This window comes from Furipterus horrens, unplaced genomic scaffold, assembly GCF_987537825.1.
Source record: "Furipterus horrens unplaced genomic scaffold, mFurHor1.1.pri manual_scaffold_4, whole genome shotgun sequence".
Taxonomy (NCBI): Eukaryota; Metazoa; Chordata; class Mammalia; order Chiroptera; family Furipteridae; genus Furipterus; species Furipterus horrens.
Window position 1 is genome coordinate 102,688,290 of NW_028327174.1, and position 20,467 is coordinate 102,708,756.

A 20,467-nucleotide genomic window follows, 5' to 3' on the forward strand; every position below is an offset into this window, starting at 1 on the left:
CTTATTTTTTTTTTTTTTGACATCACAAATAACACATTGAATTAAAACACGGATGTGTTAGAAAGCGCAGTCTCCTGAGTTCTCTGTAATAGTTACAGTGGTAACCCCAGGGAAAATGTCACTTAGGGAGGAAGGGAATATACCACCTGCATATTCTTAATATTTACCATTGGTAACTGGTCACCTAGATTCTGCTTGGAGCCATGAGACACGTCAGTTTCCGGAATGTTTGATCTGGCGTGATTCAGCAGCCAGGAACAATCAAAGCCCAGCCTGTCTGGAAAGCCGTCCATCCAGCACCACATCTGCTGCAGGTTCTTCTTTCTCAGTGCAGGCAGCTGCGAGAACGTAAACACGGGGGACGCCTGGCTGCCCCAGTTGGCTGGCTGTCAGTCATTGTATTGAGGGCCTGTGAGGAAGGAATGTGGGGCAGGTCACAGGCAGTTTATTAGACATTCCGACCCTTGAGGCTTCAAGGTAGAAGGGGGACAAATGTTACACAAACACTATCGCTAGGTAAATGCTCGCTGTAGAAGGGGTAAAGGCAGACTTGGCAGCGAGCCCAAGGAAAGCAATCAGTTCCAGCTGACTTGCGGGGTGCAGGGACTTGGAAGAGAGACAGTGTTTGAATCAGTATCTGAAAGGTAAACTGGCATGGAGGCCACACCAGGGTGAGGAACTAGCAGGCATTACACACACTGAAATAGGAAAGCTCATGAAGCCTTCAGGGGCAGCTGGCTGATTGGACTAATGGAATAAGGTGTAGGTTGAAAGCTTTAAACTTGCAGCAAATCCTGGTTCTGTGTCCTGTGAGCTATAACCAAAACTTATTTGACGTCTTTCCACTTTCAAGTCTATAGGCCATAGCTTATAACACCTGTTGCATGAAGCTGGGTGAGAGTGTATGTAAAGCTCCTGCCGTACTCTAGTGCCTTGTGCATAGGTGTGCTCAGACTGTCAATGTGGATGGATCCATTGGAATGTAGCTAAGCTAGGACCCTGTTCAGGAGTTTTTAATTCTTCGCTAAGGAGTTCACACTTTAATCTAGGGAACTTGAAAGGTTTTTCAGAAGGAACAGGGCGTGATCTGATTTATTTTTAAAGATCATTTTATTTGTCCCATGGAGGTTTCTTATATTGATTGTCCTCATTTGAAGGTCCTCCACAACTTCAAAGTAAGGTTGTTTTTCCTTACTAGAAATAACTACTAGAGTGTTGATTGAATGCACTTTTCATGGACATTAATATTTTTTCTTTATGTAAAGCTGTATATTATTTTGGTAGAACTAAAACTAGCTTTTATTTCTAATTGCTGTTTGTTGATAATACTGCTGGCTTATATTAGAAAAAAAATAAGATTTCTAAAAGCAAATAACTTTATTATTGTAAAAGGAAAAGAAAGTAATATACATAGTTTCCTTCTACTCCCTCAAAACTGTGATTTTTTAAGCCCTGTCTGATGGCTAGTAGTATTCCAATACATTTACAACAGAATTCTATGCTACAGATCATCTGGTACATGTATTTCCCTCACCCCAACCCCAGTATTTGTCATGGCACCAGAAATAAACTAAACTCTTACCTGCGGAGAGCAGCCAACTTGATTTTGAGACTTAGGTTTTCCTTGGAAATGTGCTTTGGACCCCGAGTACCAAATCCTATTTTCTGGCTCAGTCTTCCATAGCAACTTTTCAAAGAACAGAAGCCCAGTTGTGACCTTTAGTGCGGCTTTCTGTGGGTGCCTAGGAGTGGGGGATAGAAGTGGCTATGCCATGAGTTGGGCATGTTTGACCACGTTACCCCTGTTACTTTGGGAAGCGACTGTAGTGTTCATCTCCAGGTAGCGTGACATACTTAGCGTCTATAAAGCTCACCCACCTCTTTCCACTGGGGGTCAGCTTATGGTAGGACACATGGCAAATAGAGTAGCAATAATATCCAGAAATCACAGAAGAGAAGGAAGGAGGGGAAAGCAAAAGGACTAATCACCAGGTCTAACAGTTACTCTTCATTTGGTTCTGAACTTTCTAGCATCCAAGGCAAAGAGGGAAACGTAATTGTTATCTGGTCGGTGCACCTATCATATTCACTACTGTATTCACTTTATGTATTTATCCAAGAAGCTGTACTTTAGTAGGCAAGTTACTTTCCCTTTTGTGCAGGCCACCTATAATGTACAGAGCATGGATCAAAGTAAAAAGTTACTTGGGTTCATATTCAAGCTACTGCTCTTAAAAATAGGCAGCAGGCCTAGTGAGACCTCTAAGGATTCCTCCAGCTCTGAAAGTCTAACGTGTTGTGGTCAGTGCCCCTCACAGGAAGTTGGTCGTTCTGTGTACCTAAAAGAGCCCTCATAACGCCTCAGAGACCTTCAGATGGGAGGTACTGAAGGACTGGGTAGGACAGTGCTGGACTCGTAGCTGTCATTCGGAAGCTTAGTTAAGCACATGTCCCTCCCAAGAACGCTCACTGTCCCAGCTTTGGGGGTAAGGGAGGCAGTGAATAAATGCGGTGGGAGAAGGCTGGGGTCCCATCCTGGACAGAGGCAGACCTTCTGCCCCCAGGCTGCCTCTCACACCCAGCCAGCCAGGACTGGCATTCTCTGCTCCCTGGCCCAGGGCCTTGGAGACTCATTTTTCTTCCTTCTTTAGAGCTGCCGCTAAATCTCCAGTGCCTGGGGGTGGTTCTCTTGGAGTGGACGTGGTATGCCCGCTTCTCCCTTAGCCCTCCAGCCAAGTGCTCTGTCCTTTTCCTGGGAAGGTTTTGCTGACAGACACTGCCAGGCACCAGTGGGGGAGTAATAAGCATGGGTAGGAAAGAGTACAAAACTCCCCAGAAGTTCAGTGTCCCAGGGGTTCCCACTTACCCCTTCCCTAGCTTCTTCTGAATGTAGGAACTAAAACCCTCAATGACGTTTATTCTGCATTTGTTCTAAAACTGGGGCTTCCTGCTTCTCCTTCGTGAGAACTCACCATCTCCCCACAGGAAGGAACATAAGCCCTTCCTTCCAGACGACTGAGTTCTTCAGTGAGGGTCAGGTGATAGGCACTCACTTCCCTTTCCCAAACTTGCCTATATTCGAGGTACATAGGGTCCCCAGAGACTTCTTCCTGTCCTTCGAAATAGCCCTTTTGGTGCTCTGGCTGGGTGACTCAGTTAGGTGGAACATTGTTTCATACACCAAAAGATTGCGGGTTTTTTCCCAGGTCAGGGTACATATGGGAGGCAACAAATCAATCTCTCTCTCTCTCCCTCCCCCCTCCTTCCCTTCCTCTCTCTCTAATATCAGTAAACAATGATCATATCCTCAGTGAGGATTAAAAAAAGAAAGGAATGCCCTCTTTGGGAGTTGCCTTGAACCTGCTACAGGTTCCTCTCCAGGGGACCCTTGGCTGTTCTTTACCTGTGATTGCTACCCATTATAAGTTACTTGATTTTCATCACCATAGCCTTCCTCTTCCACCCTTCAAGGCATGGTCTTAAAATCTGGCCCTTTTTCTCCTTTACTTTAAGTTTTATGTAAATTACACAGTATACAGTAAATCTTTACCAGGTCAGACTTAATTTTGTAAGGGATTAGTTTGTATTAATGGAAAGTGTGAGTTATGAGTTATTTTGAAGAAATATGTATTTTCTAGTGCATGTAACTAAAGTAGGTTATCACTGTTGCCTGGTAGAGGCTTAATGAGAACATAATTAATTTTAATTACAGTATCAAGTGTTTGTAAGCTCTTGAAGATGTTTGAAGAACTTGTTTTTGAGAGCCTCGAACACTTGACACTGTTCAGTAGCAGTGTCAGTGATAAAGGATTGGTATCACAGGTACTGTGTTTCAGCCTCCCTTCCGGAGTAATGAGCTTTACTTCACCTGCAGTCAAGAAATAGAACTTTTGACACTACAGATTCCTTTTGTCGGTGATGTAAGGGGAGGAAGAGGAGCGGGGAAATAAACCCTTTATGGCAAAACCAGTGACTCTAGTCCCGTTCTGTACTCTGTGAACTTATTTCAAGTTTAGAGTGTACTATTGTCAGACTTGAACTGTAAGAGGAAATGTTCTTTGTGTAAACAAATTTGAACAAACATGTCACTAAGACACTTTGCTAATGTCCTTTTGGATACTATGAGAAGATCATTATAATTTTTTCATTTCTAGCATGTAGTGGGGGAAGTGCCTTTCTTCTAAAATACAGGTATTGAATATTCTGTATAGGTATGATTGGTTAGCTTCCCTGGGTTCCATGTTTGCTGACTGGTGAGACATTTTCTGAAGGTGTATCAAGTGACCTCAATAAGCCAAGAGGGAAGGGGGCTTAATGGTATAAGTGGGAAAGTGATAAAGCTCAAGTTCTTCTGAGAGAGGATACAAAGTACCCCTTGAGGGCCCTTCCTTCTCTCAGCGGCGTCACCTAGCACAGGAAAGGGTGCCTTCCCTTCTCTGCAGCGTGCCTTTTCCCACGAGTCCAGATATCAACCCCTCACCTGTTAGACCTTTACTTCTTCTCTGTAGGTCCCTGATCTTATATTTCTGATTCTGACCTTCGGTTTCTCTTATTTTCTTTCTTCTCTTAGTGATTGTAAATGCCTGGCCATGATTTTGATAAAAACAATGAGCTTTTTTTATCCTCATAAAATTATTTAGCCAAAGTCACTGTTTCCATTTTGGAGCATGGGAGAAGAAAAATTGATTTTATAGGTGTATCAAACCTGAGATTGTGTGGCCCCGGGCACCAACACCAGGGCCATGGGCAGGAAGTTACATGGATTATGATTTCAAGTTCAGCCTCAGGGAGAATCTTCTGGTAGAGCGATCTAAACTAAGCCCAACGCTTCCATGCAGGTCTGGATAACTGTGTTAGGGACACTGCAGCGTGGACTCTCACGTGATCGGTGGCTGAGTTGTACAGATCTTTCAAAGTCTTTTATATTTTATATACCTGAGTTGGGCCCCTGCTAAGCTATTTATTACCCATGGACCTCGAGAAACATATATATTCTTTACAAGCCTTTTTTATAAAATAGGATTGGTGTAAAGAATATATGAAAAAATCTTTAGCACAATGGCTGACTCAATAGAAGTACACAGTCATGTAAGTTACGGAGGCAGGCTCTGGAGGCAGTGTGAGTGGGTTTCAGTCCTCGCTCTGCCATTTATTAGCTGTGCGCGAGGCAATTTACTGAACTCTGCACCAAGTTTTCTTATTTGTAAAATAATAATAATAGTGAAACCTGTCTCTGAGTTTTTAACAGTTAACCAAGATACTGCGCATGTCACTAACATGAAACTTCCTTCCCAGCGTGTGGTAGGGCTGTGCGGCTCTGTCCTGTACGTCCCTTGAAGCCAGGCAGGGCCGGTGCATTGCGTGGAGGCGTCACAGGCGTCTCTCTGGCAGAAGCCTTTAGGAGCCGGTGGACGATTCACCAGGCTCCTTGCCCTGCCATGACCACTGGCAACATTCTCAATGGCAGAGGGTCTGTCACAGCCTGGCTCTCTCCGCTGACTCAGCGGATTTGTTAGCCTGAACAAGAAATAAACCTCTATTTTAAGCCATTGATATTTTGACATTGTTTGTAACCACGGCAAAGCCTAGCACATTCTGACTGGCACACCACGTGCATGCACAGCCTTAACTCTAGACATGAAGTTAGATTTCGGCTGCAGTGCGTACAGAACGTCAGCTGTGTTGACTCGGGCACCTAGGCCTCAAAGACCTGGGAAGGACTGAAGGCTGAGCACACAGCCCCGTGTGGCCTGTCTGTAAAACGGAGCTCGGGCGTGCTCTGAAGTCCCTGTTGCCTGGGGCATGACAGCCAGTTGAAATACCTGACCCTTTGCTTCTGTGACTGAGCTCAAGCAGGGGCTTTTCCTTAAGCAAAGGCTCCTTGTATCTGGCCTTGGGACTCAGCAGGCAGTTGTTATCTGTCTGCTCATTCTAATCTCTGTCTACGCCCCTGCACGTTCTGACCCTCCGGGACTCTTGCCTCAGCCCCTGCCCTCTAGGAGTCCACAAGAGCCCCTCACCGCCTTGCCAGTTTGGGTGGTGTGCCTCTGGATGCTCTCTCCTTCCCTTTGTGTTCATTTCCCTCTGGAGCTCTAGGGGGTGAATAGGAAATGTCACAGGAGACAGCTCTCTTTGGCCGCCTGAACAGTGTGTTCGAGCAGCACTGGTAATGATTGAGTTGAGTGAGCTGAGCTCACCTAACGTTGTGCTGGAGGCTTGGATTGTTGCAGAGATGACTCAGTGTCAGTTTTTGACGTCTGTCCTGGGCTTTATCTTTTCCTTAGCCTTTGTTCTGGAACATTAAGGTGACAGTGAAAATGTTTCTGCTGCCTGAAGGAAAACATTATTAGAAATGGCTTTCACTGGGGTACTGGTGTTCCGCCTTTCATGTAAGGTAATAATAGCCAAGTAATTCTGAGAACTGAAAGAAGCTAGCAGTCATTTTAGAAAATAGCATCTTTTCTGCCAGAACAGTAGTTCATGTTGTTTGTTTTTTTTTTAATTGGAACAAATGAAAGCATAATAAAAACAATGACCCTTCATAACCTCGTGGTACAAAAATAACCATTGTTCCTTTCAGTTTTTACATGTAAGTACATTTTTTAATGAAATTGGAATGATAAGAATAGCAAACATTATTGAAACCATTCTCTGTGCCAGGAAGTCTTTAAGCACTTTACGTGCATTATCTCATTTTTCTCATAACAATCCTTCAAAGAATCACCTCCATTTTACAGAAGAGGAAACTGAGGCACAGAGAGGCTAAGTCATTTCTCCAAGGCCGCACAGCTCATAAGACTGGTGCGAAGTTGGAAACCAGAGCACTCTGCCTCCTGGGCCTTGACTACTCTGTGACGCTCCCTCGCCGTAAAGGCACATTTCATGGAATGGGATTACTTTTCGTGGAATTTTGCAGTGCAGGGTATTAGCTCTGAGGAGTCTGGTTCTCTCCTTAGTCCGTAGATTGGAAAATCGGACACCACAGATGTGATTTGATTTACCTAAGAACAACGTAGCTGGTAAATGTCGGTGCCAAAACTGGAACACACCTCCTGACCCACGCAGTTCCCATGCCCGCGGGCCCCGGGGAAACGTGAACCTCTGTCCTCTCTGTTCCAGCCCTGGAACAGCTCGCTGTTGCCCTCAGTGCCGAGTCCAGATGAAAAGGCAGGACAGAGGACTCACATGCTTTCTTCCCAGCGTGTATATGAAACTGCAGTTTGTGTTCAGGGAGTGTGTGGGCACCTACTGTCCATGGACTCCTAACTACCCTGCAGAGGCAGGGCTTTAGAAGGCTGCAAGGAGGGGCCCATCAGTAGGTCCAACTTTTCACCCTTATCAAACATTTCTAACTGAGATTTGCTGACCAGCAGTAAGAGTGACTGACTTGAGCTTTAAATGCTGTATCTTTCCTTGACCTGGATTCTCGAGGACAGGCCAAGCATTGTTATAAATGTAAGTGAGCCAAAAGTCAGCCAGCCCTCTGTGCGTAAACATTCCTGTGTATACGAGGCTGCCCTGCCCAGCAGTCCGTAAGGGAATGAGGCCATTGTGTTGAGATGCCGGAGGTGTCGGGTGGCCAGCTGTGATGTGGTTGCTGCGGTCGGTAAGAACCTCTGGATCTTCCAAGTGTGGTGGTGGACTTCTCAAGAGAAAATACCAAGAAGGTTGTTTTGTTTTGTTTTGTTTTGTTTTGTTTTAATAAATCTATTCTAATGCGCACAAGGAGGGCAAGAGCAAGTTCTTAGGAATCTCACAAACAGTGTAGAGTGAAAAAAAGAACAGGACGCTAAAGTCAGGCTTGTGGTTACCGTGGAGGTAGGGTGATGTAGTTCTGTGATTGAAGGGGCATGAGGAAGTTTCTGTTCTGGTTTTGTTTTGCTTTGTTTTGTTTTAAACTGGGCAATGTGTTCAGTTTGTGGGAATGCATTAAGTTTTATACATACTAAATGTTCTTTTTTCTGAGTATAAATTATACTTAAAAGTCTTTATTTGTGTTTGTGTCTATTGCACATTGGTCTCCATTTACTTAAATCAGTGTGAAATTATGTAGAACTTATTACCTAGATATTAGGAAAACATCTTTACCTGGAATGGTCAGGTCAGTGTGGGCAGAACTTCCAAGATCATTTTTTTATTCTATTAAAATGAATCTTAAATGACTTCAGAGTAGACTCTCCTGAATGATGAAGAATGATGTCATTTTAGTTCTCAAACATTTGTTGACAGTCTCCTGTGAACAAGGGACAGTGCTAGTACAAGCTGGACACAGGCATGAGCCACCTCTCCCCCGAGGGAACCTGCAGTGTGTGGGGTTCAGGCCGTGCACGATGATAAGGGGGGAGTAGCGGGGTGCCACACAAGCACCACGAAGGAGCGGAGGAGCTTCGAAAGGAAAGGCAGCTTTCCAGCGGGACAAGGAGAAACTTCATAGAAGTGGCATTTGAAATTAATCTCACAGCACATATAGGATTTTGATTAGCAGAGGTGGATGGGTGGTAGGCATTGCAAATATTAGGCACAGGAGGAAATCCATAGAAGATTCATATATATTCTGGAAACTGTGGGTTGCATGGTTCACTCAAGTTGACCAGCATCCATCAGGTACAAGGTGAAGCCTGAAAGGTACGTTGTGGCCTTACAGTGGCCAGGTCGTATTATTTAATAGAGAGACATTAGGGAGCCAAAGAACATTTCTGAGAAGTAGAGGAGCATGATTAGATGAGATATCTTTAATGACTTCAACTTCCCAGCCTCGTGGTTGTACAGGTAGCCTGTCTGCCCAAAATAAACATTTGCTAGGTTTAGTGCATTCTTTATTACTGTAATTTAAGCCTATTTCTTTTTGGGTCCGCCAGTGAGCCATACACACAGAGCTTCCCTGAGTTTCCTGTGCTTATCTCTCTGGGACTTGATTATGATTATATATCTTCTTTAGTCTCTACACCCATCCTTCCCTCTTGACCAGGTGAAGTCACTGTTCCTTTGTCGTTTTTTCAGACGTTCTCTTTGCTAGTCTGAGAGGGATTTGGCATCTAGTTCCTTCCAGCCTGATGCTCTTGTGCCAGATAAAACCACCAGTGTCACCTGTGCGTGGCAAAATCGTGTGTGGGAAGAGAGAGGCCTAGAAATAGTGTTAACAAACTATTGCAAGTTGTAAAGGAGGCCTGACCACCAGCCTGGGTTTGTGTCCCACTGTGCTGTTGGGCTCCCTTCTCCGGGGCAAAGCACTGGGTGGGATTTTTCATGTGGCAAGTTGTTAATGTTTGCTGTTGGCCACAGTCCACATTCGAGTCTGGGCCACTCAGACAATGTGAGGTCTGTTAAGTTATTACCTTATTAATTTTTTACTATGTCAGCATACTGTCCTCCTAAAAAAAGGTAACTTGGCCTGAATATTGTTTTTTCTTCCACTTGAGGCTCTATATTAAGGCATTATTCTAATCAAAAGGTTGTTAACTTGACAAATAAGATCCTTCAGTCTAGATCTTACAAATCTTTGTTTAGAGAATGTATTCAGGAGCTACAAAGACTAGTGCCCTCTGGGGACACTGGTGGTAGTGTCCTGACATGCAAAGAGGACCTGAGTTAGGGTGATTTGATTCAAATCCTCACTCCTTTAAGTCTCAGGTTCTACTCATTATATGGCTTTAACACATTCTTTGCCTGGCTTGGTAGTGAAGATCAAACAAGACAATCCTGTGAACATCCACAGTGCCCAGCACACAGACTGCATTTGCCTTGCCTTTCAGAGCACAGAGTGGCACCCCAGTCTGCCCCAACCACTTCCCACCACCCCTTGCTAAGATGCTCAGCTTTGCAGTTCTTTTCCCCAGGTGGCCCTTGAATGAGAAAACGCTTTCATATCGTCTTAGTATTGTTTCTTTTTTAATCACTTTGGTTGTGCTTTGCAGTTGTTCCCGCATCTCAGTACTACTGCCGTATTAATCAGTTATTAAAATTAATCTTGTACCATATTATTTCATGCCATCTGTTTAGTGACTTCATTAAGAAAATAATTTCTTCCTGGCTGGTGGGTTCAGTGGATTGAGCGCTGGTCTGAGAACCAGAAGGTTGCCAGTTCGATTCCCAGTCAGGGCACGTGCCTGGGTTGCTGACCAGGTCCCCAGTTGGGGGCACTCAAGAGGCAACCCCTTTCTTTCTCCCTCCCTTCCCCCTTCTCTAAAAATGTCTAAATAAAATTTTTTTTTTTTAAAGAATTTCTTACATAGATGAATGTGCCTGCTAGAACTTTACTTTTATCCTTCTTCCTTCCTTTATTTTTTCATTCTCCTTCTATTAAATGATTGAGTTCTGAATTGGATGCCCTTCCCACAATGAAGTTCACTGCGAATGGCATATAGCAGGCATCCCAGTTGCCTGGGCACTTTGGGAAACCAGGACTGACTGGGAACCTCATTCCATTATGCATGTCTACTCTGGCAACTAAAAGTTACCTTCTTCTCAGACAGAAAATTGGATACCCTGGGAGATCTGAACCTCACAGTGTCCATGGACACAGGAAGGAGTTGGACTGTCCTATATTCAACCTGAGAGGATAGTAGGGAGTTTTTTAAAAATCTGGGACTTAACATATGTCTGTTGTGTGTGTGCACAGATTTTATCACAGTAGCTATCTTAGACTGCAAACCTTAAAGTGCTTCTTCTGCCTTCTTTTTCAGGTAGGACGACATGACATGAATACCCTAAGCCTGCCCCTGAACATACGAAGAGGCGGGTCAGACACCAACCTCAACTTTGATGTGCCAGATGGCATCCTGGACTTCCACAAAGTCAAACCCAGTGCGGACAGCCTGAAACAAAAAATTCTAAAGGTAACAGAGCAGATCAAAATCGAGCAGACGTCACGTGATGGGAACGTTGCCGAGTACCTGAAACTAGTCAACAGCGCCGACAAACAGCAGGCTGGCCGTATCAAACAAGTCTTTGAGAAGAAGAATCAGAAATCAGCTCACTCCATTGCCCAGCTGCAGAAGAAGCTAGAACAGTATCACAGAAAGCTCAGGGAGATCGAACAGAACGGAACCTCCAGAAGTGCAAAGGACATTTCCAAGGACAACCTGAAGGACATCCAGCACTCTCTGAAGGATGCCCACGCCAAGTCTCGAACTGCGCCGCACAGCTTGGAGAGCAGTAAATCGGGCATGCCGGGGGTCTCCCTCACTCCTCCTGTGTTTGTCTTCAGTAAGTCCAGAGAGTTTGCCAATTTGATCCGGAATAAGTTTGGCAGCGCAGACAATATTGCTCACCTAAAAAATTCCTTAGAGGAGTTTAGGCCCGAGGCGAGTGCCAGGGGCTACGGGGGCAGCGCAACCATCGTGGACAAACCCAAGTATGGCAGCGACGACGACTGTTCCAGCGGCACGTCGGGCTCCGCTGACAGTAACGGGAACCAGTCGTTCGGGGCTAGTGGCGCTGGCACGCTGGACAGCCAGGGGAAGCTCGCCGTGATCCTGGAACAGCTGAGGGAGATCAAGGATACCCAGACACAGCTGGCCGAGGACATCGAGGCGCTGAAGGTGCAGTTTAAAAGAGAATACGGTTTTATCTCTCAGACCCTGCAAGAGGAGAGATACAGGTATTTCAGATGGTTCTTTTAGAATGTATTTGGAAGCATGAGTTACTAACTGCAGAGAGATTGCTTGACAGTGATATGCTAATGATTGTGTTTTTCATATAAAGGAATATGGGTCAAAAGGCATTTTGGGATCAGTAGTTCTTTCCATACCTCATACTTGACAGTTTAGAGAAAGACATTATATGTGTGGGTCTAATAAAATATTACTGTGTTAGTCTGTGACTCATGTGCATATTAAGCTCCTGATTCAGGGACTTCTGCTGCGAAGTTTTATTATACTAGTTCATAGGTCTGTGTTTGATTTTCCTCCACAATAGCTATCAAGTGAAAAATTAAATCATTGTCCAACAAGGTAGATTTTATTTGGTGCATTGATTTTAAAGTCTTTATATAGCTTTATTTTTTTTTCTTTTAAATACTGTATTTTGCTCATTAAACTTTTTGCCCTAAATAAAGAGTGTTCAAAAGAAATTTTAAGATTAAAGTATAAATTTAAAACCTGTGGATTATACATGGTAGGGAAAAAATACATTTACATTTGTGAATACACAAAACACTGTTTATTCTTACAGTTTTATTTATTAATTATTGTATTATTTTCCATACAACCAACTCTAAACCTACTTTTACCCCACCCTGTATTAGTTAATTTTAAAAATCAAGCGTTTTCTAGGCTGGCTTTTATGTGTTAATAAAAGTGTATATGCCCAAATATGAGATGATTTTCCACCATTTTCCTACTTTAAAAAAATTCTCCAAGGGTTTTTTGGTCAAACTAAATATGTTAACTTATAAAACTGTAGATAAGAAAGTGAATATTACATAAGATTTTAATTTTAAGTGCAGCTTACATGTTTTATATCTGATACATGGTTTTATATATTTATTAACTTAGGAAAGTGGCTTTTTACAGCTTAGATTTTATTAAACAATTTTTTAAACCTCCCTCATAATCTTTAACTTTGGTTTTTTTGTCAGACAAGAGCTATTTTTGAATCACAAATTTTCCAGAGAATATTAGCCTTAATTCTATTAGACTAGTTTGGGATATAGCATTCTTTGGATCCAAATTTTATCCCAAGTCACAAATACCCACTTACATAAATTTGGGAACGTGTTTGTTCTCATTTGTTATATAGTTATATTTGCAATCCCCATGATTTAGCCACTGACTATAATTGCTTACTTCAAGGGGTCTGTAAAAGATTTGTTTATAACACCAACAAGAAGTCATACCTGAGAATAAACTTAAATATGTAATTTTTGTCTCATTTTTAAAAAATTGTTCTATCAGATCTGTATAAGCATCTTAAAACTGGCATTGGTCAGAGTCATTTCAAGCCAATACATCTTCCCCAAATAGTGCTTCCTGTTTCAAAATAAATAAGTTATGTAAATATGACAAATTCCTCTTCTCTGTGGGGGATAAGGCCTGAGAATGGAAATCTTTGTGGCTTTGTTACCTTAGATTTGGACTTTTGGAAATGTCACCTGATAAGCCATCTGTAATTTATAATGGGCCTAACTTGTTATTGGTACTTAAGTTCCAGGAGCTGAGATGTGTATTCAGAATCAATGTGTACACTGGGAAATAGTGGAATTGGCCCCAGTGTAGTGATTCGTTCTTTCTGTATAGGCACCCTGGTGCCTGGGAGCCATGCCTGTGAACCGCTAGCACCGTAGGGCGGAGGAGGGAGAGGCACTGGGATGCCGGCGGGTCCTTGCTCTGAGCAGGAGCCCAGACAGCCCTGCTCCCTGACCAGCTCTGGTGCGTGTGTCATTGCTGAGGTCTGTGCCGTCATCATCGCTGCCGGCCAAGGTGCTGGTCTGACCTGGCTGGAAAAGCCAGGTTTGCTTTGCACGAAACCTCAACGGAGAGGACAGAGTCAGGACTGCAGAGACCAGTCTTATCTGGATCTGGAAGCCAGTGTTTCCCACATCTAGACGTTTCTTTTGGAAACAAGCCAAGGGGCACTGACGGCAGTGAGAAATGAGGGACGTCATTCTGGCATGTGCCGTTGGAATACCTTTGAAATGTCATGCTCAGAATTGTTCCTCTCTTTACAAAGGTATGAGCGACTGGAAGACCAGCTCCACGACCTGACGGACCTGCATCAGCACGAGATGGCCGACCTGAAGCAGGAGCTGGCCAGCATCGAGGAGAAGGTGGCCTACCAGGCCTACGAGCGCTCACGGGACATCCAGGTGCCTGTCCTCTGTCATTAGGCGCTCCACAGGCACTTCCCAGCCGCTAATTCACTTAACAGACTAAATGCATTTCCCCTGAGCCCTAGAGGATTTCTGGCTCATGGAGCAAACATTTCTTCTCTATCTTATTTACCCCATTTGCTCATGCTACAGACATTACTGAGTAATGAAGCTATATTCTGTTTAGTTTCTGCCTAAATTAGATTAACTCCCCCCAAGCCTGTCACATATACTCTACTCTCTTCACACAACCAAAATTTTTTTTAATTAAATAGGTGAAACAAATTTGCTTTTATAACTTTTTAAGTTTATATCTTTTGACCATCTTCACCCATTTTGCTCTCCCCAACCCCCTCTGGCAACTACCAATCTGTCCTGTTTCTGTGAGTTCCGTTTTTTTAGATTCAACATGTAAGTAAGATCATACAGTATTTATCTTTCTCTAGTTTCACTTAGCATAATATCTTCTAGATCAATGCATGTTGTTGCGAATGACAGTATTTCCTTTCTTGTGGCTGCATAGTATTCCACTATAGATAGAATACCACATTTTCTTTATTTATTCGTTAATCAATAGGCACTTGGTTTGTTTCCAAGTCTTGGATATTGTAAATAATGCTGCAGTGAACATGGGGGTGCAGATATCTCTTCTAGATACTGATTTTATTTCCTTTGGGTATATAGTACTGTTCTTACTTAGAGGCTAGTTTGGGTTAATACTGTTCTCCTTTCTCTAAAGAAACATACTTTAGGGATGAATGGGTAAGATAAAGTAAGATAAAGGGAGGGACTTCAGAAGTCATTTTAACATTTTTTGGTTTCATCTCCAGTTTAGAAGTGCAAAAAGGACATCTCTGAGTGAATGGAGGGTCTTTCTTGTTATGATAGAGAGAATTCTGGCTCTACTACTACCTTCTGTGTGACCCAGGACAAGGGACAAGTCAGCTCTCTGTGCCTCAGTTTCCCCATCTATAAAATGAAAAAAAATGTTTTAAAATATTTTATTTACTTTTAGAGAGAGGGGAAGGGAGGGAGAAAGAGAGGCAGAGAAACATGAATGTGTGGTTTCCTCTCACACACCCCCAAATGGGGACCTGGCCTGCAATCCAGGCCTGTGCCCTGACTGGGAATCGAACTGGCAAGCCTTTTGTTCACAGGCCGACACTCAATTCGCTGAGCCACACCAACCACGGCTAAATGGAAATAATAATGAGCTCTATCTCCTAAGGTTATCAAGAGCATAAATGGAATAATAACTTAAAGTACTTAACTCTTTGCCTGACATATAAGCAGTCAAAAAATAAATGCTGACCATTCTTTTTATTATGTTGGTGAGTACATATTTCCCAGGGCTTTCACCTCAACTTTGTCCTTTTTCGTGGTTTCTTTTGTTCTGGGAGGCAGGGCGATATGAGGGGCTGGACTGAAATGAGTATTGGACTTTTTTTTTTAACCCTGAATTTCTAGTTAAAAGAGTTTAAAAGATAATCCTGTCCTTTGTCTTTATCCCCAGTTAAATACTGGACCTGAGGAAGTACTAAAGGTCATGGGGCTGAGTAGCTTCCAGTGGGGGCTGTAACTAAAGTTCCTTAAAACACATTGCTTAATTTTTTTTTTTTTTCTTTTGGTAACAAAAATTGGATAGGAGATCTAAGGCAATTCTAGGCTCAGTCTGTTTATCTATGTAATTCATCTAGCCAGTTGAAGATGAATGAATTTGCCTAAAATGTTGATCTTTTGACTTGTTCTATTAGCTTTTCCATGCCATGTCCAAAATGATGGACACTTTGGTCCCAAGTGTTTGAAACAAATACATGATTTCCAGGGCACTTGCCTGTTGTTTTAGAGAACCAGCACTTTTTAGAATGTGAAGATCTAAAGAAGTTTTACCTTTTTTGTTGGTAGCCTATGTAACGAAAGTTATATAGTGACAGCAAACCCCGTTCTTTGGCCCATAGAGTGTATTCAGCAGAGGACAAGCACATCATGTTAGAGCTGTTATGCTGTTTCAAACATAAAAAGATGACTGTACTTTAGTTGAGCAAATACATTTTGGTGAGTGAGTTAGATAGCAGGCTAGTGAACTGCAAGGGGCTCAGTCGGCCACCTCTGCTTAGGTCCCTTCATCTCAAGAGACTGAAGGTTTTTTCTCCTTCAAGCCTCATATCCCATAACCTCATCTCCTGCATGCCGAGCCGGTACAAAGCACCTGCTGCAGGTTCCTCACTGCGTCCCTGCACAGCGCATGGGCCTGTCCTCATCCTCATGCAGCTGCGGCCTCTTGGCTGGGAGGAGGGCTAAAGGGGGGCTTGGCGTAGTCAGATGGGTCAGGAAGGCTTCCCTCAGGATGTGACAGTTGACATGAGACCTGAAAGATGAATGGGAGATCCACAGGTGAAGAGGGGAGGGAGTGGGGAGGCAAACGTTTCAGACACAGTACACTGCATGTGCAAAGGCCCTGAGCATGTTCCTTTTCAGAACTTGAAAAAGCCAATGTGGCCAGAACACAGTCAGGGGGGCAGGGGCTGGCATTAGGTGAGGCAGGAGAGAGTGGCTGGGCCTGAGTCATGTTAAAGATTTGAAAGGTTGTCAAAAAATAAATGGCATCATATATACATCTTTCAAAGATTTTTTGGGCTGCTTGTGGGAAGTGGATTCATGGGGTTGTGAACCAAGAGGTTCTTGTCTTGTTCTGTTACACTGAAAAATCGGTGTAGGTTGCAAGCAGGAGATCCTGCTGGCTTTGACTGGGGTGGTGACTCATGGAGGGGAAAGAAATGAACCAGTTGAAACAGACATCGGATGTTGGGTGATAGTGTGGGTGAATGCCTCTCGGGCTTCTGGTATGAGGAACGGGGCAGACCAGGTGCTGGTTTTTGAGAAAAGGAACCCCGGAAGGGAAACAGGGTTGATGGCAGGTGCAGGAAAAGGTGCAATACATGAATCCACATTTGGACATGTTGCATTTGAAGTGCTTTTAAGAAGCTCAAATGAAGATGTCAAGGAGGCATGTTGATATATGATTCAATCTCAGAAGAGACAACGGGGCTAGAGGTATACTTGGAGTCTTCTGTGTCTTAGTCATTGAATTCTTGGAAAGATCAAGATCTGTCGAGAATGCATAGCCTCAGATGGTGTCTCAAGTAACGCAGCATTCCAAGAGCAGGCGAAAGCGGAGCTGTCCACAGTCCGTCTTGTCTCCACTCTGCTCCCTCCATCCTCTGCCAGTCTGTAGTGGATGCACACAGACTCTGAGCAGTGAAATAAGGATGAGCCATTGGAGATACCACCTACTCTGTGGCTGGAGGTAGACAACTGTCCCAAAATGAAACCCCACCCCTCCTCTGGCTTGTCCCTCGTGATACAAATAGATGCCCATATTTTAGGCACCTCATTTCGTATATATTACTTAACCATAATTTCTCATGTATGATTGTTTATGGTTGTGTGCAAGTGCTCATTCTACCCATAAAAGGATAAAATGAGTCTTGGGAGTCTTGTTTTTATTTCTTTGCTGTCATCATTGTCATTATCGTTGTCAGTCTGGCGATGTGAAGCTGCCTCGGCGTCAAGCGTTCTGAGCTGGGGGGCTTTCATGCACTCCCGCCAGGCGCTCACATGTTGCCCGTGACCTCACAGTATTTGACCCTTGCTCTTGCTTTTTCCCACAGGAAGCCTTGGAATCCTGCCAGACTCGCATTTCTAAGCTGGAGCTCCACCAGCAGGAGCAGCAAGCTCTGCAGACAGACACAGTGAATGCCAAAGTTCTCCTGGGGAAGTGCATCAACGTGGTCCTGGCCTTCATGACTGTTATCTTGGTGTGTGTGTCCACCATCGCGAAGTTTGTCTCGCCCATGATGAAGAGCCGCTTCCACATTCTTGGCACCTTCTTTGCTGTGACTCTTCTTGCAATATTTTGTAAAAATTGGGATCATATTCTGTGTGCCATAGAAAGGATAATAATACCCAGATGAAGCTGCTGGTTCCCGTCTTCAGGTTTCTTCAAGTTTTTATTTTAAAGAGAACTCTGTGCATACTACCAAATTTAAAAATGAACAGTTGTGCCAACTGAAGATAGAACTGGGACTGTGTGTTGTAAATAACTACAATTCTCTTAACTTGGTAGCGGTCACCAGCTCAGTCCCCGTGCCTGGTTAACGTGAATCTGTTCCAGGAGCTCTCCCCGTGTTACTCACTGCCTTAATCAGACCGGGTTTCCTGCCGCCTGGCTTGCCCAGCGTGGTAGACTTCTGGTTACGGAGCACTTGGCCTAATTAGCGGCTCAGAAGAAAAGGGAATGTCGGTCTCTCTCTGTCTCAAGTCTATCAAAATTGAGCTCCCCACTGTTAGTGCTCACGTTTTCCCTGAGTCCCATAAGCAGCAAGGGTGTGGCACAAATCAGGGAAGGGAAGAAGCCCAGGCATTGACCGTGTTGAACACTCACAGCCAATGGAAGTGACATTACATTACATCCCATGTAATGCATCCCGATGGCCCACTGTTGGCTGTAGGTACCATATGTGCCCAGTGCCTCAGTGGTCATTTATGTGTGACTCTCTGTAACATGGAAACTTTCTTTTGCACCCATTTATTCACCCAAAGTCTAACTTAGTTGCTCTGTTGCACTTTAAATGGTAAGATCCGAGGATGTGTGAATGGGGCTCCTGCCTTCTCATGCCCTCGGAGCAATACACCTGATTTCATCTGAACCAGCTGTCGAATGCCTAGCCTCCACAGCATGTAGAAATGCTTCCAAATCCCTCGTCAGACTGTGGCTTTAACATTAATTCGGGATCCGTGAGCACTCTACTCCGGAGGCCTGTGATTCGACAAACCTTAATTGTGATAACCCCCGTGAGGATGTGATTCACTTTGTGTACGAGTCTGTGAGCAGTGGCGAAGCTCACTCAGTAAATGAAAACACAGGATGCTTGTGTTACAGGGTTTTTTTTCCTTTAAGAAGGAAAACCGAATCATAGTTTATAAAGCTAAAGTACACTAAGGTAGGATCACTGGAAGCAGGAGGAAAATATGACGTGTGTCTAATTGGATGGCAGCTAGATCGGTGGGAGCAATTCACCTGGATGAAGATTGAGAGAGTCCTCTTAGGACCCAGAGAGACCAGCAGAAATAAGATAAATGAGATGCAGTGTCTGAGCCAAGGTTGCCATCTGTCTTCTAGGATCTCAGTGAAAATAAGTCCTAGGATAAGAGTGGCCACATTTCCCATGTTCCCACAAAGGTAGCATCTTTGGCCTATTTGGGGGATGCCATTCACTGTCTTTAGCCAAGGTGATGCTTTCCTCTAAATCTGTTCCTCTACCTAAAAGGAAACTCCTGTCTAGGCCTGGCCCCCATCACCCACGCTGTTATCTGAAGTCGTAAAGATGCATGTCAGTGCACATTTTCTTCCAGAAAATAACAAATTACCTGGACTTAAATCTAAGTGCAATATTTTGCAAACAGCTGCTTTTAGGGAACTCTCCTGGAGAAAAAAAAAAATAGTGACTGTGCCATGGGTTTGAGCAAATGGAATGAATAGTCGAGCATTTGGTACAAGTCCAATGTGTATGAGACTCACAATGCAAGGGGTTTTTTTGTTTTTGTTTTTAGTTTTACAAGTCAGTGATTTTAATCAGTTGACAAACACAGGTATCCCCATTACCTAATTCCAGACGCAAGCTTTTTAAAACAGTAAACAATTTCATGAAATCGTTGGCTGTAAAGTATTTTGGATTCAGGGAAGGAGTTACTAGTCCCACCCACATCTCATGTCTGTCTCCTTTCACTCTCAGACTCCCTGGGTCTCCCAAGTTCACTATAAATACACTGTGATCCATCAGATCCAGGGGACAGAGACGGGTTCCAAATCCAGGGAGGGAAGGGAGAGAATGATGTGCTTCCTTGCATCTGTATTTCAGTGGCCAGCATTCCCCTTTACGTGTGGCACCAGCCTCCATGGGGGCTGAGGGCTGGGTGTAACTTACACGCTTACATCAAGCTGGGTCCTGCGTGGGCTCCTCTAGATGTCTGTGAACCTTCTGCGGCAGTGTGGATGTGCCAGGGTCTGGGGTGAGTGTAGGTGCTGCTGGTCCTTTAGCAAGAATAGGTGAGAGCATCAGCCCTGAGGTAAGGGCTCTGGGAGGGGCTAGGAAGACTCGGGCCTCCTCCTGCCACCACGTGCAACTCCATGGCTCAGCGCAGCAGGTTTGCTGTGACACTTCCCAGTCTGCAGTGTGTGCTCCCCAGTGAGAGGAGTGAAGGAAATGGGAGGCAGCACACTCCTCCCGCTCCTGTCCCGAGCAGTGAACAAGCTGCAGGAAACCGGCTGTTCTGAAATAGTGTACCGTCTAAATCATTGCACCTCATTGTGAATCCTTTTTACAGAATTCCTGTTTTCTGTGATTCTCATTAGACATTGGGTAAGCTTGATAAGTTTGTTTTCACTTGGACATACTCAACCTAAATAGCCTATTTATTTTAGACTTTTGTTGAAAGTTCATGAAGTTTTATAATAGATGATATACCCCAAAGGGGCTTCTACTCTCTCTAGTTTATTACTCTCTTCCTAAGGAATAAACCCTCCCACTGCTTATTTTCAGCACTGCATAAGGAAATTTAATACAATGTTATACAGTTAAGATAATGGTCAAGCTATGA

The 20,467-nt window shown here is 44.0% G+C and overlaps 1 protein-coding gene across 1 annotated transcript in view; it reads left to right on the forward strand.

Annotated features, from left to right (window-relative positions):
* Positions 1 to 19,519, forward strand: part of TMCC3 (transmembrane and coiled-coil domain family 3) — a 63,054-nt gene extending 43,535 nt beyond the window's left edge. Inside the window, exons 2-4 of the mRNA XM_090273871.1 lie at positions 10,683 to 11,599; positions 13,669 to 13,804; positions 17,479 to 19,519. Coding sequence (XP_090129997.1) covers positions 10,683 to 11,599; positions 13,669 to 13,804; positions 17,479 to 17,781 — 1,356 coding nt within the window. The 3' untranslated portion in view covers positions 17,782 to 19,519. The remainder of the gene's footprint in view (positions 1 to 10,682; positions 11,600 to 13,668; positions 13,805 to 17,478) is intronic.
* Positions 19,520 to 20,467: the final 948 nt, after the last annotated feature.